We start from the raw sequence: 26120 nt of genomic DNA on the forward strand, positions 1-26120 counted from the left end.
CATCGTCCTGGGACGATCCAGTAATTTCTCAAATATTGGGAAACGTAATGATCTGTAACTCTATTTGATGCATTCTTTGATAGTAATCAACTGACGTCACGGCTCTTCCGGTCCGCCATTTTCTGGGGCGGACAGCCGGGGCACGCGCAGACTAAGATTGGATTATTTACACAACCTAGCTCACATTAGTATTTTGGTGTTCCATGTCATATGCTTACAAGACAACTGTTCATAAGACAATTACTCACACCCTTAAAGGAAAAAGCGACAAATGTCTTTAAAAAAGGCAATAAGAAAAAGAAAACGACAATACGAAATGAACATCGCTGATAAATCCAAAGAGAATCCCAAAGAATTCTATAGTTACATTAGAGATAAAAAGGTTGTTAGGAATCACATTGGTCCACTATTATCTGCTGACGGTCAACTTGAATATTCAAATGAAGGAATGTGTAATATCTTAAACAATTATTTTAGCTCGGTATTCGTAAACGAAACACCTCAAAGTGAATTCCAAACTGAAACCTGTCAAAAGTCTGGGGTAAACTTACTCACTACGGTAAATATAACAAAAGATAAAATTAAAAGGTGTATAGACAAACTCAAAGTTAATAAAACACCAGGGCCTGACGGTTGGCATCCAAGAATCTTAAAGGAAATGAAAAATGAGATTGTTGTTCCATTAGAAATTATTTTCAAGAAATCCATCATATCCGGAGATGTCCCAAGAGAATGGAAGCTAGCTAACGTTACTCCCATATTCAAAAAAGGTGACAAAAAGAAACCAAATAACTATAGGCCTATAAGTTTGACTTCGATCGTAGGAAAAATAATGGAAACTATCATCAGAGATGATATCGAATATCATTTAGAAAGTAACCGTTTGATAAATGATAGCCAGCATGGTTTCAGACGGAAACGTTCTTGCGTGACTAACTTACTCGAATTCTACAACACAGTTATCTCGAATTATGACAAAAGAAACAATATAGATTTAATATATCTAGACTTTGCAAAAGCTTTTGATACCGTCCCACACGATAGACTACTTACTAAATTAGCTTTGCATGGAATAAGTGGTAGCCTATTAGGTTGGACTAGTAATTGGTTGAAAGGTCGAAAACAGAGAGTTGTTTTAAATGGAAAAACTTCTGGATGGAAAAATGTTGCAAGTGGAGTTCCTCAGGGTTCCGTTCTTGGGCCACTTCTATTCATAGTATATATAAATGATATAGACAATGGACTAAAATCTACTGTTTCCAAATTTGCTGATGATACAAAACTGTGCGGAGTGGCAAATGATCACTCAAACCAATTAGATATTCAAGAAGATTTAGATCAATTACAGCAATGGTCTGAAAAGTGGCTAATGAAATTTAACACAAGTAAATGCAAGGTAATGCACATAGGTAAAAATAACAGTAAGTACGATTACAAGTTATTTGGAAATTCGTTAACAAAAGTGGATAGTGAAAAAGATCTCGGCGTAATTATCAGTAACGACCTCAAATCATCCAAGCAGTGTATTTCAGCCTCTGAGAAAGCAAATAAGATTCTGGGATTGATTGCGCGATCTTTTGATTTCAAAAGTCCATCACTCATTAACAAGCTATATAGATCGTTAGTTCGTCCACATTTGGAATATGCTGTTTCCGTATGGTCACCGAATCTCATTAAAGACATTGACAGACTGGAAAAAGTACAACGGCGAGCCACAAAACTGATTCCAAATATCAAAAATAAATCATACGAAAATCGACTTAAGCACATGAATCTGTTTTCCCTAAAAAAGCGTAGACTCAGAGGTGACTTGATACAGGTCTTTAAGATTTTAAAGGGAATTGACAACATCAAAAGTGACCCAATTTTCACATTGAATGAGAATCAGACAAGAAACAATGGTCTCAAACTATCCGGAAATAGATTCAATTTGGAAGTAGGTAGAAACAACTTTGCCAACCGTGTAGTTAATGAATGGAATAAACTTCCTGCACAGGTAGTGCAATGTAGTTCAGTTCGAAGCTTTAAGAATCATTTAGATAAATACCTAAGTAAGATGCTGTAATGATTATAATTTATGTTATATTATTTGTTTTTGTTTTGTTATAATTTGTCTGTCTGATTTTCATTTATTATTAGTTATATGTCAATTTATAATCATTTACTATTTACCTTTTTGTTTGTTATTCAACTATACCTATGCATTTATTTATGTATTTTATTTGTTATTTTTACATTATTATATTTTTAATTTATTATTATTTTTTTTTTTTTTTTTTTTTTTTTTTTTTTTTTTTTTTTTGCATCCGACCTAGATATGGATCAAAAGGTCTCCTGTCGGCATGCTCCGCCTTTGTAAAAAGTTAGAGGGCAGTATAGATAAAATGGGGGAGAGGGAGGGAGGGAGGGAGGAAAGGGGGAATTTGGGGGTTTAGTGGAATGAAAGAATGAAACGGAGGGAAGTAAGAGTTATGATGATGGCAGCTGTGGGGCAGACCACCTACTTGCTTGCTCGGTTATTCTTATAGTCTCGTTGTGAAGCTACTTCAGTATTCCATCTACGTTTTATATTGCATACCAAAGTATATTATATTGATATATTGGATATATTGACGTAAATTATATATATATATATATATATATATATATCCTCACTATTTATGCAGAAAATTGACCAACATTCCCACGTGGTATCGACGCAAGTTATACGTGGATAATGTTGGTTATGTAGATCGCGTAACAAAGTATATCATATTCATATTATATCATTTCATTCTCAGTATTTATTCCTATGCAGTAAGTTTATTAACATTCTCTTCTGGCGGGCTTACTAATAACCAAAGGGTATGACGCAAACATGCAGTTTGAAGCGTTATTTGACCAATATTTACTTTGTCTGAACGTTTGTCTTTCAAGTCCGTAAGTCTTCATGTTATTTGGTTGACGAGAAGTTCTAAGATTTTGGACTTAAATTGTTGCGAAATGGTGCTGCCTCAATGTCGTGACTCTTGTTACGTTACCGGGGCCTATGATCAGCTCACCTCTAGTAATCCTTTTTGGACTGAGCTGCAGCCGGTCTGGAGCCGACAATTTACCGTAGGACTAGAGGCAGGGTAACAAATAATCACAAGCTTCCCGAGGATCATTGAACGTGAAATTTAAGCAACAAAATTGTATTGATATATACACAAAGAGAAAACAAAGACAGGTGAATATATACATAGACATTATTAACACATGGAAGAATGGAGAATTACGTGGGTCAAATAGACCAAAAGGTTTGGAGAATACATGAGATAATGCATAAGATATTAATGATAAGAACGAGACCCTAATTGAGAAAAAGGGGTTATGTGGGTGATAACTTCATAACAGTCTTCTCATGAGCCCATCCTAACCAGAGGTCTCGTCAAGCGAGGGGGAATCGTTAGAAATGACGAGGGTAGAGGGGACGCGTGAGCTTGTATATTGTAATAGTCGACCGGAAGTGGTGTACTTTCGGGAAAACGTTTAGGAATAACGCCGAGGAAATGGATGGACGAGCTAACCTAATCTGGTCGCAGAAAGCCGGCTCCGACATCACAATCAATGGGTTGTTCCCCCGGTTGAAAACGCTTACGAGCCAACTACAAGTGGACATCAAGGTGCTTAGGGCTAAATGCCCTGGAGGAATCCGGCGCTTGACGACACTCGGTCAATTTGCCTTTCTATCGGTCGACGATGTATTAGCATGACTGCGTGACTTTTGACACCTGAAGATTACAGAACACATTTCGTGACTTTGATGTCATCCATAATATGAATTACGAGGTTGAGTGCATACAGGATTGAATGGATGGTGAGGCTTGCTTCTACATATGAACATACAAAATGACATAATGACAAATACATAATGCATTTTAAGTTTGACAGGATGACTTGGGTAAGAGAGAGTTTCTTCATTGTTCAAAAGAAGCCTATCACTACTCCTTCCTTGACCCAGACGTCACGCCCAGGCGACTCAATCTCCATCGATTCCAAACTGCATTCATTAAACGAGGTCTAGCGTACCACCCACTTGGTTCTTAACCCTTGTACTACCACGCCCCCTCTAGCAATTGTTCTTTTCCTCCACGCCTCCCCCTCCCCCCTTGCAACTATAGACCCCCCTTGCAGGGAGGGAGCGGTTTGGGGGGTCAATACATTGGAAAACTTGTATGGCTGGGGAGACTTTAAAAAAAAAAAAAGAGTTAGTAACGACGATACTTCTACATTATCTCATAAACCTACCTCTACATTATTGACCCATTTCTTGTCAAGAAATTAACACGTAACTGGTCAAATTTCTACTTTTCTCCTAAGCCTCGTGCCCCCCCTCTCCTGAAAATCACTTTTACTTGGTAACTAACAGAACAATAGAACAATTTATTTCATGCCATATGTATTGATATGCTTTTATTATTCTATCCCCATTTGCATGTGTTCATTTTAATAAGGAGGAGTTTGATCATCCTGCCTGAACTATTTACTTATTTTATTTATTTATTTGTTTGTTTATTTATCTATGTACTATCTATTTATTTTATCTGTATATTTATCTATCTATTTATTCATTTATTTATCTATTCATCTATTTGTTGTCACAATTAACTTGGTCCATAGGTGGGTCGCGACACCACCCATGACGTTGTTGCGACCATTTACGTCGTTACACCATCAGTCACGTTGTTGTGAGCACTTAGTACTGACAGTTTGGCACGAGTGTCAAAAGAATCTGATTACGGCTTCTACAAGAACTAACAAAATTCCTTTGCAGATTCCGAAGAAGACGCTCAGCGACTTTCATCAAATAATATATTACGACAGTGACTCTACAAAATCTCTTCGTTATGTGATATACGAGCTGAGAGACGTGTGCAGCAGGAACGTGACTGATACTAGCGCAGCCTTACGATTCAACGGGAAAATGGTTGAGTGAATGTACAAGTTAACGTTATAATTTTAGTCACCTTAACTTTTCAAATGATACGGGTTAAAAAAACAAAATTCAACGTTTTTTCCATATAAAATAATTTGTTTTGTAATACATTGTCTTGTATGTTATTTATATACATGATGACTGATATAAACGTAATTCCTACACTATTGTAAGGTGTTTTCACAACGCATTGTGGTAATTATCTTATATGTAGTTAAAAAGACCGTAGTTTCGTCGAGTCATTATTCCCGTATTTCATATATAATTAGTTAGATTATTAATGCCTACCATAATTTGTATGTAAGAGAAAAGATTACAAGACTCCTTGTCGATGGCGTGATGAAAATATAGTCTATGTGTCGACTATCGATGAGTAGTTAGTTAGAGGGGGGCAGGATAGATAGGGAAGATGGGGGAGAGGGAGGGAGGGAAGGGAGACTTGGAAGTTAAGTCGTAGGAAAAAATTAATTGGAAGGATATCAGAGATACGACAGATGTGGAGCTTTTTCGATTGGTATGTAGTCTTCTGAAGTTTGTTTCCAAGTCGATGACACATTCGTTTCCGTAGATTTTTTTTTTTTTTTTTTATAAATACAAGCCCACCGGCTGCGCCGGCCCGGCTACGCCGGGGGGGCTTGGCCTGCGGCGCTGCTCGCTACGCTCGCCGGGCGCTACGCGCCCTTACGCAACGCGCACTGGTTACCCCGTCAAGCGTGTCTTACATCATATGATGTGTCATAGTAAACATAAGACACTGGATCAATAAAAGATCGTGATATTGCTACAGTATTTTATTTACACACATTATTTACAGCGGAAACGTCAGTTACTTCTTGTTCATCTGAACTCGAGCTGTCTTCTTCATCTTCTTTGTCCTCGGCTTCATCTTCATATCTCCTCCTTTTCCGAGCCGGCGAAGATCCTTCTTCTTTGAGGCTCAAAATCAGTTCTTCCAGCTCCCTTTTCGTGACAGGGACCCTTTCAGTTTCCTCACCCCCGTATTCTTCATCTTCACTGTAAACATGATTATTGTAACTGTAATCTGGCAGGAGCATATCGATGGCCTTTTCCTCCGAGATGTTGTAAACTTCCTTTGGTATTAAAACCACACCTATTTCTGGGACCTCTTCAGGAATGGGAGTGTTAACTTCTTCGTCTTCTTCCCTACCTCTCGGCACCGAAGGCAGTTCTTGACTGTTTACCTCCTTGTCTGAGAGCAATTCTTCATATACACAGTTAACGGCCGGTCTCAACCTATAACTTTCGTTTACTTTATGCCAGCCAGTATAGATGAAAAGAGAATCCCAAGACGTAACCCGCGAACAGGCCACGTACAACTGACCATGAGCGAAACATTGAACAGTATCTAGAAGTACTCCACAGCAGTTAAACGTCTGTCCCTGAGATTTGTTTATTGTCATCGCGTAACTAAGCTTAACCGGGAACTGTTTGCGCTTAAAGTTAACTGGGGTGTCGCTAGCTTCTAGTGTTATCCTGGGAATCATAACCTGTTCTCCCCGGTGACTACCACCTAAGGTCTTACCAATTATAATGTTCGTTTTCAAGTTAGTTACCAAGACTCTTGATCCGTTACACAGTTTAGGCGGTGAAATGTTCCTGACAACCATCACAACACTTCCAATCTTCACTTTAAGTTGATGTGGTGGAAGAGAAGGGCTTGTCAAAGCGTTAAACACAGAAGTCTGGACATCAGTTCCTTCCTCGACCGGGGCGTCTACACTAAAGTATGTCTTCTCCTCTCCCTTAGTTTTCTTTTGTATCATAGAGTTAACACTGTCGACATCATCATTTGTGGGTGATATGATTGCTCGTTGTTCAAAATAGGAAATGTTTAAGAAGTTTTCCTCCAAATCACCATAAACCTTTTCCACTAACTCTTCACGCGTTTTGACTTGAATACCGAACCCCTCCTCAAGTTCCAAAGGTCCGTGTTTCTGGGATCCGAGTTCCAGCAACTTGCGCGCAAACGTAATGTTTTTTCCATCACCTTTCCTTAGACGCACATTTTCAGTCAATTCCAACTTTGTTATGTCCCGCCACATATAACTGGACTTTATACAATGTTCTAATTCATCACATTTACCTCCACCTCGAATGACAGGTAATATTTGCCTGAAATCTCCAGCGCAGACGAACACTTTCCCCCCCATAAACCGTTCATTACCCAAGATGTCTCTCAACGTTATATCAAGAGCTGTTAACGTATTCTTGTTCGCCATCACGATCTCATCCCACACGATTAACGATGTCATCTCCAACAACTTTGCAAGTTCAGAATTCTTCTTAACAGAACACCCTCTTATTTCATTATACTCCATCAATGGTATCTTAAACATGTTATGGGCGGTTTGACCCCCGTTAAGAACAGTAGCTGCTATACCTGAAGACGCTACAGCTAACGCTATCTTCCCCTCGGACCGCACAGTATCAAGTAACATATTCAAGATGAAGGACTTTCCTGTGCCTCCGGCAGCGTTTACAAAGATTCCATTATTCTCATACTTCTGTTGGTTATTCACCCTATACATGACCACATCATATACCTGTCTCTGTTTATCATTTAAGAGGTCTTGTTTTGATTGAACCTGTTTTTTCAACTTTTCCTTGTTGTAAGACTTCTCTCTTCGAATAACGTTTGAAGTCTTCTCTCCACCACTAGAAGCAGGTAAGCCGTAAGTGGTGATAAGGCCTCCTCCACAGTTCCAAACATGTTTTTGGATATCGTCTAACGCGTCCAAGTAGATTTCCTCGTTATACTCTGTTAGGTTGTTCTGGTGAAGGAAATCGCTTGCAAATAGATCCTTGGTCTCCTCCCAGATACCGGATTGGTCCTCAAGGTCTGAAAACACCAACATGCTGGCGTACGTTTCTCTGAGACGGTACCTGTCGTTGGTGTGATTGATTATCTCTAAGATAGTAGTCTTCCATGTCTCCTCATCACTCAAGAGACCCAAGGCCTTGACAGCCTCTCGGTAAGAGGGATATGTCACACCCTCGACTGTTCTGAGATCCTCAAAGGAAGTAGGGCCCGCCTTATGTGTCAACAACAACCTAAGGTAAAACAACTCAACAGTTTTAGTGGAAACAGCACGAATACGTCCCAAAGAAAAGGTGTTACCTTTTCTTTCTCTCCAAACCGAATGGGCCTTGTCAAAACAGAAATGTTGAGGCATCTGATGATAATACAACGTGGAGACGAACTTCTCATCAGATTTCGCACACAACTTGAAGAAAGCGGTTAATTGGGTATCTTGTTTTGCTTTCGCTGTTACGGTCCCTTTAGATGAGTTTTCGTCATAAAACACCTTGTTTTCGCCCTCAAGGTGTAAGTCGAGAGAGGATACCGGGGGATAACTTTTGTATATGTCAAACCCGAATATCTTCCATGTTGCTTCATTCGCATTTATATATCTCGCCTCTTGGAAGTTCTTAATTTCATTCACGGTCCCATCTTTTGTAGTTTTACTGAACAGGACCCTATCACACCCCTTGTTTACATACTTCGTGACATAAGCTATAGCTTTAATCGAATTTGAACATTCAACGTTGATGTGGGCGTCATACTTCACACACAGATAGGGGCTGTAAGGAACAACCCAAGAGTTGTCAATAACCTTCTTCACTCCTTTAACCTTGGTAACAAACGATTCCCCGCCTTCTCCGATGGACCTACGTTTGTACTCAGGGTACCCATTGTTACCGAATATTAAGTCGTTTCTACAGGTCTTAGGAAAGCCCTTTCCACATGTCGAAGCGGTTGGCTTAGATTTCTGGCAACATAGGAGAGACTCATCGTACCCCTTACACGGTCCATGGATCATACACCTTGTAACGACATCATACAACCTGGGTTCAGCTTCTTTGTTGGGGATTTCAGCGGATATTATACGTGAAACCCTTTCAGCTGTCACACGCTCATTCATCCATAAGAGGATGTGAACATGAGGAAGTCCACGTTTTTGCCATTCCACACCATAAAGATGCGCCTTCACCCTTCCGAAGATCTGTTTAGATACCAAATCATGCATCAAACTATCAACCTTCAACTTGAATACTCTACTAATTAAATCTGGGCGGTCCCCGATCGACCGTATTCCAGCAGAACCTGTATCATCCATAGCAACTTGCAGCTCCCGCCAATGCGGGTTCATAGTGAAGGTTATGAAATAGTCAGGAGATCCATAACACGTAACATATGTAAGCGCATCTTGTTGGCGCTCTTTCATATATCTGGGACTTCCAATGAAAGTACTGGGCAACACAACCCTTTGACCTGTATCAGCGACTTTATCGCTTCCAAGACATAATATGTCTGCTCTTTCTTTTCGGATCCGTTTCTGGTTCATTTCGAGGTATGACAACCTATTTTTTTCTACTTTCACGTAGTTATCCACAACAAACTGTTGAAACAGTCTCCTACACTTGGTTATGTGGTTGAAAACGCCTTCCCGCTCCATATAAAGAAAGGAGTAGAACATACACGGGGATAAACGCTTGTAAGTAGACGAAGTTGATGGCCCCGTAGAGGCGTCACATTCATCTTCTTCAGGCGGTTCAAGACCTCTAACACGGACTTTGGATAACCTTTCCATGGAATGACAATATCCGATGTCACCGTTTGGGATCAACAAAGGATACTGGAAAGCATCGTAATGGAACTTCAAATGGCTCAAACTTGTAGTCTTGAAGTTCGAACCGGGCAAAGGGGAAGTAACTGTTATCTCCAATGGATCTCTATTGGGTTCAAAGCTAACAATCCCACCAACCTGTGAGAAGCAGACGGAAGATGATACAGACCCTTATGTTCCTTGGTTTTGATCCCGTCTGCCGCTCTCAGCGTGATAGACACAGCAGGCATACTTTCCGTCTTATTAACGTGTTCACTAACTAATGTTTTACACGTTTCAAATTCCTTCAAAATCGGGTTTAGACATTCATTATACTGAACCAAGTAATCATAGAACATGGAAATGATATCCTCGTTTGAACTCACTTCCTTCCTCTCTCTCTTTCGGCGCTTAAGAGTTTTTTCGTTTTTCGCCTTTCGATCCATGTTTTGTACACGTAACTTAATCTGGTCTTCCTTATCATGATAGAAGTATAAGTCCAGGAATGAAGAAATAGGTTTCCAAAAAGGGTTCTTTTTACCTGCGATCGCTTCGGGGTTGAGATGTCCAATGGTATGGTATATTTTCCCTTGAATCTTGTAACACAATGTTAGTTCGCTCGGGTCATGGAGTTTGCTTGAAGTGGTAAATGATGTGAAACAGAACAACGCGTTGAACCCACAGATCTTGTCCAGGAACCGTTTAGATAACGGAGAATTTCCTTCGTACATACTTTTAATACCGTTTTTAAGCTCTGAAAACTGGATTTGAGGCGTTTGTCCTTGCTTACAACAAATAGTCTTACGTTCTCCTGCCCATAAAAGCGATTTACAAAGCTTACATTAGAAGTCCCCTATTGTACCAATATTATGGAGCGGTATCTTTGCTTGGTCTCGTAAATAACCTTCAAGCGTATCAGATATTACTGCTATTGAATCCACATAATCCGCCCTAAAATTCTTATCTTTGCGTTCCTTTCTGACCATATTTAAGTGATTAATCGTCGATTCAGACAAATCTTTATCCCCGATGACCCCAGCTCGTAACAATTTGAACTGTTCTTTTACTGCTTTTAACTCGAAACGCCTCTGTTTCTTATTCTTCAACAAAACCTGTCGATGCATCTTTTCCGCCTCACGTTCTTCCCTTTTCTTGATTCTGGCATCCCTTTCCGCCTCTTTAGCTGCTTCTCGTTCTTTCTTTAACTTCTTTTTTTCTTGCAAACGTTGCAAACATTGTTGTTCCAATTCAAGCCGCCTCTCTCGAACAATCCGTATATTCTCCGCCACCGAGTCGACGAACTGATCCGGTACACCCTCCTCGTCTGGTCCACTTCCTTGGTCTTGTCCACTTCCGCTTCCCGTCGAAGTGACTGAACTCACAGTAGCACTCCCAGCTTCAACGACCTCACCAGAGACCTGGTTAAGTTCCGTGTTTTTCCTCTTACAACAGTACTTCTTGAGCTTATCAATCTTTCTCTGGGTTTTAAATCTTCTCTCGAGGTAGTACTTCTGATACTCAACGTGATCAGCTTTTGCTCCCGCTTTTATAAAATTCTTAAACCCAGTAAAGTAATGTTTCTCAAACCCTTGCAGAGCTTTCTCCGAAACATCCCCATTGTAAACTCCAAGATGTTCAAAGTCTGAATCCTAGTACTCGAACTGTCGATTCTTCTTTAATGTGTCGTTAAACGACAACACTTTGCGATGAAACAACTTTATAGACTCTGACAGAAAATCCCTTGGAAGACTTATAGAGATCAGGAAACTTGACTGCATGTTCACGTTTCAAAACAGCCAAATCCTTTACACCGAGAGACTTTTTATTAATCTTCTTCACCTCAGTAACCCACTTCCAGAAATGCCGATTTCTTCGTACTTTCTCCGCTGGTGCCTCACCCATGTTGTGTATAGTAACCGTATAAATCGTTTTCTTCCAGACCGTCCTCGCGCCAGATCACTGTTAAAACACTCACCCCGGTCCATGAACCCCTGTTACCTTTTGTTCGGGTCACGCACTTTCGTTCAGAAATCTTAGTTTTGACCATTTCCATCTTTATTTAATTAACAGATTCTCTTGGCAATATTTCGTAAAGATTCTCTTAGCAATATTTTGTAAAGATTTTCTTGGTAATATTTCGTAAATATTCTCTTGTTAACATTTGGTAAAGATTCTCTTGGCAATATTTCGTAAATATTTTCTCATTAATATTTCGTAAACATTCTTTTGTCAGAATTCCGTAATTCCGTTTTTATGTATATAGATTCTCTTGGCAATATTTCATAAAGACTCTCTTAGCAATATTTCGTTAAGATTCTCTTGGTAATATTTCGTAAAGATTCTCTTGTTAACATTTGGGAAAGATTCTCTTGGCAATATTTCGTAAATATTTTCTCATTAATATTTCGTAAAGATTCTTTTGTCAGAATTCCGTAATTCCGGTTTATGACTCATTTCCGGAGTAGGAGGTTCGAAGGTTTCGAGAGAAATATTTTATTATGTATACACCCATGTTGTTGTGTATAGTAACCGTATAAATCGCTTTCTTCCAGACCGTCCCCGCGCCAGATCACTGTTAAAACACTCACCCCGGTCCATGACCCCCTGCTACCTTTTGTTCGGGTCACGCACTTTCGTTCAAAAATTTTAGTTTTGACCATTTCCATTTTTATATATATAATAAAATAATTATCACAATTTGTAATGAAAATATTTTCTAGCGAAAGTACAATTGTCTATATATTAGGAAAATTTAGGGGTGACTCTAAATTTGGGATGTTATCATATGCATTCACTCAAGTTGACGATGAGCAACATATGTCCCCAACAACCATTTTCCAGTTGAATCGCAAGACTGCGCTAGCATCTGCCACGTTAAATTCTCTCACCTCGTAGATCATGCATTGAAGAGATTTAGTGGCGTCAATGTCGTCCAAAAGGGGTTATACCCGTTGCACTGAGAACTGGCCGTTAGGGCGGAGCACTGGGAGTTCCCCTGTGGTGCCACATCTAATTATTTCATAATTTTATTTTATTTTATAATTCTATTTTATGATTTTATAATGTTGCCACATATGATTATATTATAATTTTTGTCACACACCACCACTGAGGTAAAAATCAAAGCAATGTTTTCTATACAAAGGTTTCGTTTCTTCGAGTGTAGACATGGCATATGGAAAAGAGAGAGCGACGGTGCCGCTACATCTAATCTCTGGCCCCGCCCCCCTCACACTGCCTTCAGAAAACATTGCATCCACACGCACGTTCTCGCCATGGATGCCCATGTGTGGCAACACCGGGAAATCTCCTAGCCCCGCCTTATCGGTCATTTCTCCTTGCGCTGACTATAGTACATGGCTTTAGCATACTACATTATTATGGAATTCAACCTTTTATATAGTATTATATTCATGGAACTAATTCAGTAACGAAGAATATTTCAGCATAAACCAGCTAATGCATTTTTTTTCTTATCTATATGGCTATCGACCTATAATGAGGTCATTAAGCCTGGTGTGAACCTGCTATCCTTTTCAATCTACCATTATAATTTCCATGATAGTCCTGTTGTGCACAAATAAAATAGTACTCTGTTAATAAGTAAACGGTCATCGGTCAAAAGATTTGTAGTGTTTAACTGAATTCTTTTTCAGTTTGCAGTGTTGTATATTCGCTTGGCGCTGTGTGTTGTATTTTGAGCAGTGTAGGAGTATGTGTCTTATGGATAGTATGGTGTTGCACGTGTTGCATTGGGGAGGAAATACGCCGTTTATGTATGGGTTTAGGTGGGTGAGGTGGGTCGAGTTCATCCTCAGTCTTGCTATGGCGATTTCCTCGCGTCTGTTGTTTCTGTGTGATGTCGACCAGTCTGTTATGTGTTCCTTTTGTTTGTGTGAGATGTCAAGGTTGTCCCACTGGAGTTGCCAGTGGGCGTGTAATTGTTTCCTTAGAATAGAGTTAAAGGTTCCTGTGTCCAGGGGTATGTCTGTAATAGAGTCTTTTTCTAATGCAGATTTGTCTAAGGTGTCCGCTCTCTCATTCCCTAAGATCCCAATGTGGCTGGAAACCCAAGAGAGAGTAATGGACTTGTTGGTCGTCGACAGTGTGCTAATGATTTTGCCCAGGAGATAATTCTCTGGCTTGATTGATTTTAATCCTCCTCCACTTGATACTTCGTAGAATGCAATTTACACTTTTTATATTTCCCTTCCATCTTGACCATAGCTATCCATTCATCGTCTCTTGGAGCAATACATATTTCTTGTGAATGTCGACATTATAGCAACCCGATCTCTCAGATTTGAATCAAGTCGCCCGATGTTATATAAATGCATATAGGATATGTATACTGGCTGTAGGTCTCCAATGGATGTTCTAATTGTTACATATTCTTTTTGTCACACTTCTCTTGTTATATTAGAAAGCTGATTATTTTTTATTATACAATTTCCTAACAAACCCGAGTTTCCACGAGAAATAATTTAAGAATCCCATTGTTCATTCTTGAACAGTTATTTTCTTAGACAAATATTGGTCAATAAATGTATATGTATAGTTTGCAACCGTTACCTGTTTCTGCAAAAAGAGACTTATATAAAGAGGAAGGGAGAGGGAATAGACCGGTTAAAATAGGGAGCGATGATGACAAAAAAGGAGCAGTACGACTCTGAGCTCTCCTCGGTTGCAGTCACTGACTGATTATACCATAGGCCGCACGAAAATTATTGTCTTTGAAAGTAACAAATTTTCTTTGAATATTATAAGAGAATACGCCACCTATATTTCTTCTGTTAATTTCTATTATTAATAAAATAATTTTAACCATGAATTAGTTTGATAACTGAACCTGCCACCATGATATGTATGAAATTAGTACACGTTGTATTCTCCTCGTTTGCTAACGTATGTCTATCTAGTAAATTATATTTTTCAGACTTGATGCTGGCAGATGAATGTTGGAGGGTGTCATTCTTATATCATTATTATTATTATTATTATTATTATTTATTTTTCTTTAGCAGACCTGGCGACATTTGGCGAGGGCGGGAGGGTGAGAGGAGAGGTTGGTTGGGTTGCGTGTCGACGTGACGGTAAGCAGGTCAGCCATGAAACACTTTTTAACTTCCTCCCCCTCCCTTCCACTTTCTCTTTCGATGATGGAAACTTGGAGCATTTATGAGAGTAGGAAAATTTACGGAGGGAGGAAAATATACATTGGTGAGGCACAGAACTGTTAATCTGTAAATTGACTACACCATTCGAGTACATGAAAACCATAACATTTCCGGGTCTGGAAAATATATTAATAAATCTAAAACGGGAACTCGAGTGAATAAACTAGCAAGATCATAGCTAACAAGATTAAAATCAAAGGAGGTATTTTGATGGAGATTATCTGCACAGGGTTACAAACTCCTGTTTCAGCCAATCTCTTCACTTCTGTTTTAGCCTTGCCTACTTCCACTGCTGAATCGTCCGATAGTTACATGGTTGTGTCTCTTGGTCGATTCAACTCTAAATCTGTCGTCACCACCACACACACACCCTTTGCACAGCAGCACCATCTCACCTGCGAATTTCTTACAAAGGATTACAAAGGCAGAGCATGCTGACAGGAAGGAGACCTTCTGGCCCACAACTAGGTCGGATGCGAAAAAATATAATAATGATAAAAGAAAAAAAATTGTAATAATATAGATAACGATAAATATAACAAAACAAAAAATGTAATATAGATAATGATAAATAGGATAAAGAAATGCGTAAGTATAGTTAAATAATAAAGATACAAGTAAATAATAATAAATTGACAGAGAATCAATAATAAATGAAAAACAAGCAAATAATAACAAACAATCAAATAATATAAAATAAATGGCAGCAGTCATTACAGAATCTTGCTTAGATGTTTGTCTAAACGAATCTTAAAGCTTCGAACTAAACTACATTGCACTGCCTCTGCAGGAAGTTTATTCCATTCATTAACTACATGGTTGGCAAAGTTGTTTCTACCCACTTCCAAATCAAATCTATTTCCTGACAGTTTGAGATTATTTCTTGTCGGATTCTCAATGTAAAATTTTTGTTACTTCTGATGTCAATCCCCTTTATAATCTTAAATACCTGTATCAAGTCACCTCTGAGTCTACGCTTTTTTTGGGGGGGGGGGGACAGATTAATTTTAGTCGATTTTCGTATGATTTATTTTTGATATTTGGAATCAGTTTTGTGGCTCGCCGTTGTACTTGTTCCAATCTGTCAATGTCTTTAATGAGATTCAGTGACCATTCGGAAACAGCATATTCCAAATGTGGACGAACTAACGATTTATATAGCTTGTTAATGAGAGATGGACTTTTGAAGCCAAAAAATCGCGCAATCAGTCCTAGAATCTTATTTGCTTTCTCAGAGGCTGAAATACACTGCTTAGATGATTTGAGATCGTTGCTAATAATTACGCCGAGATCCCTCTCACTATCCACTTTTGTTAACGAATTTCTAAATAACTTGCAATCGTACTTACTGTTATTTTTATCTCTGTGCATAACTTTGCATTTACTTGTCTTAAATTCCATTAGCCACTTTTTCAGATCATTGCTGTAATTCATCTAAATCTTCTTGAATATCTAATTGATTTAAGTGATCATTTGCAATTTGCGTACCTTGGGTCAGGTCTGGGTCAAAGAGAGAAATACGCATACCTTAGATCAGGTCTGGGTCAAAGAGATTGATGCGCGTGCCTTGGGTCAGGTCGATTCGGGGCGACGGCCCAAAAATCAGGTCAGTACTTTGGATGAGATGTATAGCAATCTGGCAGATCTAATTATTAATGCACAAAACACATTTATCCCCCTAAAGTCAATACGAAAAAATAGTAATACTCCCAAATGGATGACGGACAGATTGAAACATGAGATCGGAATTAAAAGAGGACTTTACGTAAAAATAAAAAACGGGGAATCACACCTTAGATCAAGATATAACGAAATGGCAAAGCTGGTTAAAAGGAATACACGTTCAGCGAAACGTAATTATGAAATCAAGGTTGCCAGTCAAGCAAAATCAAACCCAAAGGGTTTCTTTCACCTCTATAGAACAAAAAATAAAGAAAGAATAGGACCAATTAAAAACGATGAAAATGTCATGATAGAATCGGAAGAAAAAATGAGTGAGGAGTTTAACAATTATTTTCTATCGGTGTTTACTAATGAGAGGTTAGATAAAGTACCTGACTGCGATCCGATTTTCAGAGGGGATGAAGAAAATAGCCTAACTAATATCAGTATTAGTAAAGAAGAAGTTATCAAGCAGATTGACAGACTTAAAGCTACAAAATCTCCGGGTCCGGACGAAATTTTTCCAAGAATGCTTAAAGAGTGTAAATTTGAAATCTGCGACCAGTTAACTGAAATATTCAATAAATCGGTAGACACTGGTTCTGTTCCAACTGCTTGGAGGCAGGCAAACGTTGTTCCTGTTTTTAAGAAGGGAGATAGATCGACCATATGCAACTACAGGCCAATCAGTTTGACATCGGTTATAGGAAAAATGCTTGAATCAATAATAGTAAATAGACTCAGAGAACACATTGAAGGGCATAATTTAATTCGTGATTCACAGCATGGTTTCTCCAAAGGTAAGTCATGCGTGACTAATCTTCTATCCTTTTACACTAAGGTATATAAGGCGTCAGACAACAATGAAAATTACGATGTTATTTACCTTGACTTTAGCAAAGCGTTCGACAAAGTGCCACACCAGAGACTACTAAATAAAATCAAAGCCCATGGCATAGGAGGAAAAGTGTTAGAATGGATTAGAGCTTGGATTAGTAACAGAAAACAGCGGGTCACCATAAATGGAATAAAATCTAGGTGGGGCAATGTTACTAGCGGGGTCCCCCAGGGCTCGGTTTTGGGTCCCTTATTGTTCATTATGTATATAAACGACTTAGACGATGGGTTGAATAGTGATGTTAGTAAGTTTGCGGACGACACTAAAATAGGACGCCTAATTAGGTCAGGAGAAGACGCCCAGATTCTGCAGGATGATCTTAATAAACTGTTAACATGGTCGGTGAAATGGCAAATGAACTTCAATATCTCTAAGTGTAGCGTGTTAAACGTAGGGCTACACAACCCCGAAAATAGATACAACTTAGATGGCACGTTCTTAGAAAAATCTGAGTGCGAGAGGGACTTGGGAGTTCTGGTGAGTCCGGACCTTAAAACCAGGAAGCAGTGCATTAGCGCCAGAAATAAAGCAAACAGTGCATTAGGCTTCATTGCTAGGACGGTAACAAATAGAAGTGCAGAGGTAATTATTAAACTCTATCTAGCGATAGTTAGACCCATCCTTGACTATGCGGTACAGTTTTGGTCTCCGTCCTACAAAATGGACATAAATTCACTAGAATCAGTACAGAGAAGAATGACCAAAATGATACAAGGACTCGGAAATTTGCCTTACGAAGAGAGGCTTAGGCACCTAAACTTACACTCTCTGGAAAGACGCAGAGTGCGGGGTGATCTAATAGAAGTGTTCAAGTGGATCAAAGGCTATAACAAGGGTGATGCAAACAAGGTCATCATAATAAAACAACAGGGCAGGACTCGCAGTAATGGGTATAAACTGGACAAATTTAGATTTAAGAAGGAAATAGGCAAGAATTGGTTTACAAATAGGGTGGTCGATGAATGGAATAAACTTAGTAACCACGTAGTAAGCGCTGAAACTATCAGTTGTTTTAAAAAACGATTAGACAACTTTATGGATGGGGACGACAGGTGGTGATGGATACGGAGCTGCCTAGTGTAGGCCTTATGGTCTTTTGCAGTCTCCTTTATTTCTTATGTTCTTATGTTCTTAATTCGGCACAATTTTGTATCATCAGCAAATTTGGAGACAGCGATCTTAGTCCGTGGTCTATATCATTTGTATACACTATGAATAGAAGTGGCCCAAAAACGGAACCTGAGGAACTCCACTAGTAACAATTTTTCATCTAGTAGTTTTGCCATTTAAAACCACTCTCTGTTTTCGATCATTCAACCAATTTCTAGTCCAACTTATCAGGCTACACTTGTCTGTGTGAAGCTAACTCAGTAAGTAGTCTTTCGTGGGGGACGGTATCAAAAGCTTTTACAAAGTTTAAATGTATTAAATCTATATTGTTTCTTTACTCATAAATTGAGATGACTGTGTTGTACAATCTGAGTTAGTCTCGCAAGAACGTTTCCGTCTGAACCCATGCATGTGGCTATCATTTATCAGTTACTTTCTTATAGGCCTGTACTTATTTGGTTTCTTTTTGTCACTTTTTTTTTTAATATTGGAAAATGATAGCTAGCTTCCATTCTCTTTGGACATCTCCGGATATGATGGATTTTTTTGTTTTGTTTTTATATATATAATTTCTAATGGAACAATATTATCATTTTTCGTTTCCTTTAAGATTTTTGGTGTTTTATAAATTTTGAGTTTCTCTATACACCTTTTAATTTTTTCTTTTATATTGACCGTAGTAAGTTTACCCAGTTTGGAGTTCACTTCGAGGTGTTTAGTTTACGAATACTGAGCTAATTCGTTTAAAATATCACACATTACTTTCTTTGAATGCTCAAATTGACCGTCAGCAGATAATAGTGGGCCAATGTGATTCCTAATGACCTATTTATCTCTAATGTAACTATAGAATTTTTGGGGGATTCTCTTTGGGTCTATCAGCGATATTCATTTCGTATTGTCGTTTTCGTTTTTTATTGCCTTTTTTAAATTTCTGTATTTTGACAAGTACTAAACCCATCCAAGTATAACTTCAGGCCACCTCTTGATATGACTCTTTTTTTTATGAGTACATCATACATACAAACTATCAATTTGTTTTATTCTGTCAAATTATTCAATAGACCTATTCATATATTTACTGATACAGGATCAGTAGTAAGTTTTACAACCAGTAAAGTGCTTATGGTTGAAACCAGGAATGAAGTTATTGGAACTTAATAAAATACAAAAACTGTGAATCAAAATAATATAGACGCTATGCCGTAATAATCTGCCGATTGTTGTCGAAGCAGGACATTCAATCTAGTCCCAGTGCATGCGATAATCTATTAGGGGTAAGAATCTTTTTATGTCACATTTCTTTTTATCAAATTATTTCATATAGTACATGCAAAATTTCACATTTTTTGTTTTATCAATATTTATATAGAACATACATATATGGACACCTGGACTGCCTGCATGGGTGGAATTCTCGAGATTATTCCAAACAATAATGCCGTAAAGACTGGTGAAAGGGTGGAGGAGAAAGATCGTTGGTCCACGTATGTAAGATCACGCCCTTTGGTGAGGACCTTAAACCACTGAACCAAGGAAGTCACCACGTCACTGCAAAGCTCGCGTAAGATCTTGTATATATCATCTCGGGGGGATTCCTGGACAGGAGGTTATAACTAATAGAAGTGAGTCGCCATATCCATAAGAGAGGATTACAAGGGCGGCGACAGTTACATCTATATTTTCATCTATTTTCAACCACATTAACTTATTACTTTTAATTCCATGTCATCACGAGCGAGACTGACAATGCGCTCAACGGAGACATATGCGGAAACTGATACGCAGTGAGGCCAAGGACTCGAACCCAGCTCAGACATACCAAAGTGAACAGTGACTAACCACTGCGCCATCAAGAGAGATATAAGTTGAGCACAATTTCTTCTATTTGTATGCTCGAGTTACATATACAGCACGAATCTTATGCTCAACCCATCCCCGCTATGATGGTGCAATGGTAGTACGTGCGCGTGGGCAAGTGTTATACACACACACACTGAATGGTCCCCAGTGCAGATATTAATCCATTTTCAACCACATTAATTTTTTATGTCTTCGTTGAGCGCATTGTCAGTCTCGATCGTGATGACATGGAATTGAAAGTGAAAAGTTAATGTGGTTGAAAATAGATTAATATTTGCACTGGGGATCATTGAGTGTGCATGTATATCTTCATGTATAATACTCTACCTGCATGAATGAAATTCCCAACATAGTCTGGATACCGCTTCCTATAATTGATCGCCATCCCATGACTCAACCTTGACAACGGCTTCGTCCATCCCTTGTAGGTCGTCACCCATCCTAATTGAATTACTCACATCGGGCATTCCTAATTATCTATATTTCCGATGTTATGGGATTATTCAAACTCTCCCAGTTTCTCCTTTAAAAATGCTGACTCCGTTGGTATGTGGAGGGCACATACCAAATAGGTAGAAATGACAAGGGGAGGGGAGTATACTTTACCACCTACGTCTGATTATTTATATCTACGATTGCCTTCATTCCTGACATGTTCCCGAGAACCCTTAAACATAGATAATGGAATCAGGAGTGCCAGTATTACCCTATGAACTTCAAGTTCTTATCTCGTGTGAGTTACCATGTGATATTTGAAAGCATCTCTCGCGAGAAAGCCGCATCGCACAAGTCAGACAATCAAGTCTTCTCGTCACCTATTAGATACTTACTGCTCCTTCAAGCTGTTGGAAAGGCCTTTTTTGTTCCGGAGTGGGTCATCAAGTGACATTTCAAATCGTCCTTACTATATCAGAAAGCTACATCCCACAGGTCACACCGTAAAAGGCTCAATCATGCGTGGATCACAGGGTGACATTTGAGGAAAAAAAAAAAAAAAAAAAAAAAAATCGGGGAAAATGTTTATGGCGCAGGTTGTTACACTGACTGCAATGGGTTCTCTCCTGTATGGGTAATCATGTGACGTGACGTTTGAAAAGACCCTTACGTAAATAAAATAAAAAAAGCTTTATTGCACAGGTCACACTGCAATGACTTCTTTTCAGCGTGGGTAATAATGTGACATTTAAGATCGCTCTTTTGTGTCACACTGGAAAGAGCGACTCTCTAGTGTGGATCATCGGGGTTCGGAAAAAAAATGCCCCAACAGAAAAAAGACCCAAAAGTTCCTAGGAAAAAAGCCCCACTTAAGAAATTCCCTGGCGGAAAAAAGCCCCACCTTGAAAATATCCAGGCGGAAAAAAGCCCCAAATTCTAGAAAAGCCCCAATTTAGGAAAACAAGGTCACAATTTAAGAATAAAACTATGTGTTTATTGCTTAAAAGATAAGTTTACTTGACACTATATGAAAATAATACAATATACTAAATATTAATAAAACAATCGGAAATTACTTCAATCCAACACAAATAATACATGACAATAGAAAATCAATAGTATAATTGAGGCTAGCTATGCAGTATAAAGTATAAAAGTATCAAGTATAAAATAATACAGTCAGCACCAGTTTACATGATATTATATGAAAATGCTACAATATACTAAATATTATGAATAGCAGATTTTTATTACAGAAAAATACAAAGTCAGCACTAAGTTATGAAATAGTACATTTGAAAGTTAGCACTACTTTAAGTAAATCTAAATCGAATTAAAAGCGGATGCAGTGGGCACAGCCTTTAATTAAGAAACGCTTCAATGTCTTCTTTCTGGCCTGCTTCGAAGTCTTTGCAGAGAGTGGGAAGCCTTTTCTGAAGGTCTTTTGTATGTCTCCCCTGCCCTGGTCTTTTCGTAGAGCCTCGATCGCGATCCACACGGAAGGATGGTCGGTCGGTCGTGGCCGATCATCTGTGTGAAGGCTTGATTCCACGCCCGCCACAATGCTTGTTCGCACGATGCCCGCCCGCCAGACAAGGTTACTTGGTGTACGTTCCAAAGTTCGGGTGGAAAAAGGGGTGGCGTTGGGCGCATACGAAGCGGCGGTCGGTAGCACATCACCTGGGCGTTCGGCAGGCATCTGGATACGACGATATCCTCCACAAACGTAGGTCGCATCGAAATAATCTACCAGACAACTGAGTTGCTCCGGAATAACAGTTCCTAAAAATTCCATCCCCTCCGAAACTCTGTCACATGGCAGAAAAGCCAAGGCATTTTTAACATAGAACAAAATAATCTACTTTCTTCGTCTGTCTTGCACAGTGTCACAAGGCCTAATTCCTGTATCTTCCTCCAGGTGTTCTGCGTTAAGTGGAAAAAACAACAACCGTGGCACTGAACGTGATCCCCGAATACAGTCCAGATAGCATTCACAGTCGCGAGTTCGAAATCGGTTGCGATTGTCGTAGGATCAAGATTGAATCCTAGTGTGGCACACTGTTCAACAATGGCTTGGAACACTTCTTCATATATGCTCTGAGTTTTGCCAGAAAGAGAGGCCTGGACACATGTTATCTTCGACTCGCCTAAAGGGCAACGAATTAAATAGAGTTGATGAACGAGTTCCGGAGCAGTCCGGAATGTGCCATCCATAAACCATTGAGTGGAACGAGCAAGATAACGCAATCCCTCTTCAGTTGTAAAGACAATAACCCGTCTACTGCTATCAGCACCACTATCATAGAACATGAACTCCTGACCATCAAACATAGTCCATGAATCGTCCAGTTTTCAATCTTGCAGACAAGCGGGATCTTTTGGAGGAGCGTGGCGCTTATGGTTGCGAATCGTGCGATTCACAGACTGAGTTTCCAATCTCAGCACGCGCTGCGACAGGAAGATTAACAACAGTATCGGCAATAATCTGACTTGGCTTTCCTCTGGTGGCAGAAGCGTGTTCATTCAGTTGAACTCTGGCCTTCGTGGCATCTACTTTAGCAGTATTAGAATTATGACTATGTTTTGTACCTTTGATTTCAATAGATATATCCAAGTCCGTGTACAGTGTTGCGCTGCATTTCATAGCTTTTCTCCTTGAACACTCCCATCGTATAGACGTTTTGTTCACACTCTTCTTCGTGTACATATGACCATCGTAACAAACTTTCTGTCCACCTTTGTTGTTTTTGATCATTTCCATGTTGAAATATATATATCCACACAGATGAGTACACACTAATGATATGAATGATACTGTGATGAATGTGGGACTTGTATACCCACACCATTACGGAAGTCTACTTCACACCTTTAATGCAATTAATCACCTCAACCTCTCGGAATTTGAAACCAACTCACCGGGCCCTTTGAACTAGGTTTTATTCAAAACAAGTATTACTGTTATTAATGATAAGTATTATCATCCATAAATTGGGTTGTTTTTTCCGGTGGGGCTTCTTTCCGTCCAGGGATCTTCCCATGTGGGGCTTCTTTCCGTCCACGGATCTTCCTATGTAGGGCTCTTTTCCGCTGGGACTTTTTCCAGGATTCGTGGATCATCATGTGACATTTGAGGTGACCCTTTTGTGAAAAAAGTGGAATCACATATGACAAACCGAAATAGCTTCTCTCATGTGTGAGTCTTCATGTGACGTTTGAGATGACCCTTTTGCGAGAAAGAAGAATCACACAAGTCACACTGGAAAGGCTTCTCTCCTGTGTGGGTCCTCATATGCTGTGTGAGAGGACCCTTTTCTGAGAAAGCAGAATCACACAAGTCACACTGAAATGGCTTCTCTCCTGTGTGGGTCCTCATGTGACATTTCAAATTACACTTGTGTGAGAAAGCAGAATCGCAAATGTCACACTGGAATGGCTTCTCTCCTGTGTGGGACATCATGTGATGTTTAAGGTCACTCTTTTGTAAGAAAGCAGAATCACACAAGTCACACTGGATAGGTTTCTTCTCTGTGTGGGTCATCATGTGATGTTTCAGACCACCATTTTGCGAGAAAGCAGAATCACACAGGTTACACTGGAATGGCTTCTCTCCTGTGTGGGTCCTCATGTGACATCTCAGACCACCCTTGTGCGAGAAAGCAGAATCACACAAGTCACACTGGAAAGGCTTCTCTCCTGTGTGGGTCATGATGTGACGTTTGAGAATAACATTTTGTGAGAAAGCTGAATCACACAAGTTACACTGGAATGGCTTCTCTCCTGTGTGGGTCATCATGTGAAGTTTGAGATGACCCTTTTGTGAGAAAGTAGAATCACACAAGTCACACTGGAAAGGCTTCTCTCCTGTGTGGGTCATCATGTGATGTTTGAGATTACACTTTTTTGAGAAGGCAGAATCACACAAGTCACACTGGAAAGGCTTCTCTCCTGTGTGGGTCCTCATGTGATGTTTGAGATTACTCTTTTGTGAGAAAGCTGAAGCACACAAGTCACACTGGAATGGCTTCTCTCCTGTGTGGGTCATCATGTGATATTTGAGACTATTCTTATGTGAGAAAGCAGAATCACACAAGTCACACTGGAAAGGCTTCTCTCCTGTGTGGGTCATCATGTGATCTTTGAGACTACCCTTATGTGAGAAAGCAGAATCACACAAGTCACACTGGAAAGGTTTCTCTCCTGTGTGGGTCATCATGTGATATTTGAGATTACCCTTTTGTGAGAAAGCAGAATCACACAAGTCACACTGGAAAGGCTTCTCTCCTGTGTGGGTCATCATGTGATATTTGAGAGTACCCTTTTGTGAGAAAGCAGAATCACACAAGTCACATTGGAAAGGCTTCTCTCCTGTGTGGGTCATCATGTGATGTTTGAGACCACCCTTTTTCAAGAAAGCAGAATCACACAAGTCACACTGGAAAGGCTTTTCTCCTGTGTGGGTCATCATATGATGTTTGAGACCACCCTTTTGTGAAAAAGCAGAGTCACACAAGTCACACTGGAAAGGCCTCTCTACTATGTCATCATGTGATACATGTGGTAATATTTTGGTGAGAAAACTGCATAAAATAGGTCGCACTAGAAATGTTTCTCCCCATGAGATAGTTGAGGTATAGATGCCACAACGGGTTTTCTTTGTTGCATGGAATCTATGGATAACTTTCCCACAGAAATGTTGATGGTTACCTTTCTGGAAAAAAAATGCAATCATAAGATTGACATTAACTTTTTGAGATTTGTAATAGTTGGATTGTTGGTGTTTTGTACCCAAACCATTTCATACATGCCATCCCCTATTATAAGAATAGTTTACTGAAAAGCACACAGTAAAATCGATTTTTAAATCACTCATGAAAATGGGATGTGTTCACATGACATCCACACCAATTACATTGTCCTAGCCCTCGAATAGGTGCCCACCTACCCGGGCACACAACTCGCCAACAACCACCACCACTGTTAACATTGGTCATTGCTTAGTGTAAACAAACACACAGTTGCCACTCTCCAATCCGTGTAGCAGTTGCAACTGCTGACAATATTACAAACCAACAGACCCTTTCCTCCTATAAAGGGGATGGCAGAGCCTTTCGCCTCGTTGTGGGTTGAAATTCCATACTTATCTCCTATTCCTACATAGGCGGGGGGTGTTAGGTTAGACTCAACCCTGCCCTTAATCAACCAGTACTAAAACAAACTTTTGAGATTATCTTATCGAGTAACGGATTTACCGTTGCAACGGTCACTACATATGAGTTGCAATTAAATCTGTGAAAAATTCAGGTCCATTGTTTATTTTACTCATGAGTCAGAATGACAACACAATTTTCTCCAGATTCAATTACGGTGTTCACTCACGAAGTTGTAAC

General features: G+C 39.4%; 3 protein-coding genes across 3 annotated transcripts in view; all 3 read right to left on the reverse strand.

Moving 5' to 3' along the window:
* The window catches only part of LOC143030905 (uncharacterized), a 159510-nt gene that overhangs the window by 52871 nt on the left and 80519 nt on the right, over window positions 1-26120 (reverse strand). The window lies entirely within an intron of this gene.
* Window positions 3655-23061, reverse strand: LOC143030153 (uncharacterized). The gene is made up of 7 exons (XM_076193318.1): window positions 23013-23061; window positions 22708-22877; window positions 10490-11141; window positions 10127-10396; window positions 9745-9865; window positions 5952-9562; window positions 3655-3752 (listed from the first exon to the last, which is right to left on the reverse strand). Exons 1-7 carry the CDS (start codon window positions 23059-23061, stop codon window positions 3655-3657), a joined length of 4971 nt encoding a protein of 1656 aa, XP_076049433.1.
* The window catches only part of LOC143030906 (uncharacterized), a 30997-nt gene continuing 26553 nt past the window's right edge, over window positions 21677-26120 (reverse strand). Inside the window, exon 2 of the mRNA XM_076194148.1 lies at window positions 21677-25441. Within this exon, the coding sequence (XP_076050263.1) occupies window positions 23921-25198 (1278 nt within the window). The 5' untranslated portion in view covers window positions 25199-25441 and the 3' untranslated portion in view covers window positions 21677-23920. The remainder of the gene's footprint in view (window positions 25442-26120) is intronic.

Source organism: Oratosquilla oratoria, chromosome 12 (assembly GCF_046742065.1).
Source record: "Oratosquilla oratoria isolate Oo_2021 chromosome 12, ASM4674206v1, whole genome shotgun sequence".
Taxonomy (NCBI): domain Eukaryota; kingdom Metazoa; phylum Arthropoda; class Malacostraca; order Stomatopoda; family Squillidae; genus Oratosquilla; species Oratosquilla oratoria.

Bases quoted from the DNA above. Each gene is read 5' to 3' on its own strand.
- LOC143030153 (XM_076193318.1), bottom strand. From the start codon at position 23,061: ATGTTTGATGGTCAGGAGTTCATGTTCTATGATAGTGGTGCTGATAGC. The intron at 22,878-23,012 runs GTAGACGGGTTA...GTTGCCCTTTAG, and splicing joins TGATAGTGGTGCTGATAGCA to GCGAGTCGAAGATAACATGT. The intron at 10,397-10,489 runs GTTATTTACGAG...TTTTATGGGCAG, and splicing joins AATATCTGATACGCTTGAAG to GAGAACGTAAGACTATTTGT.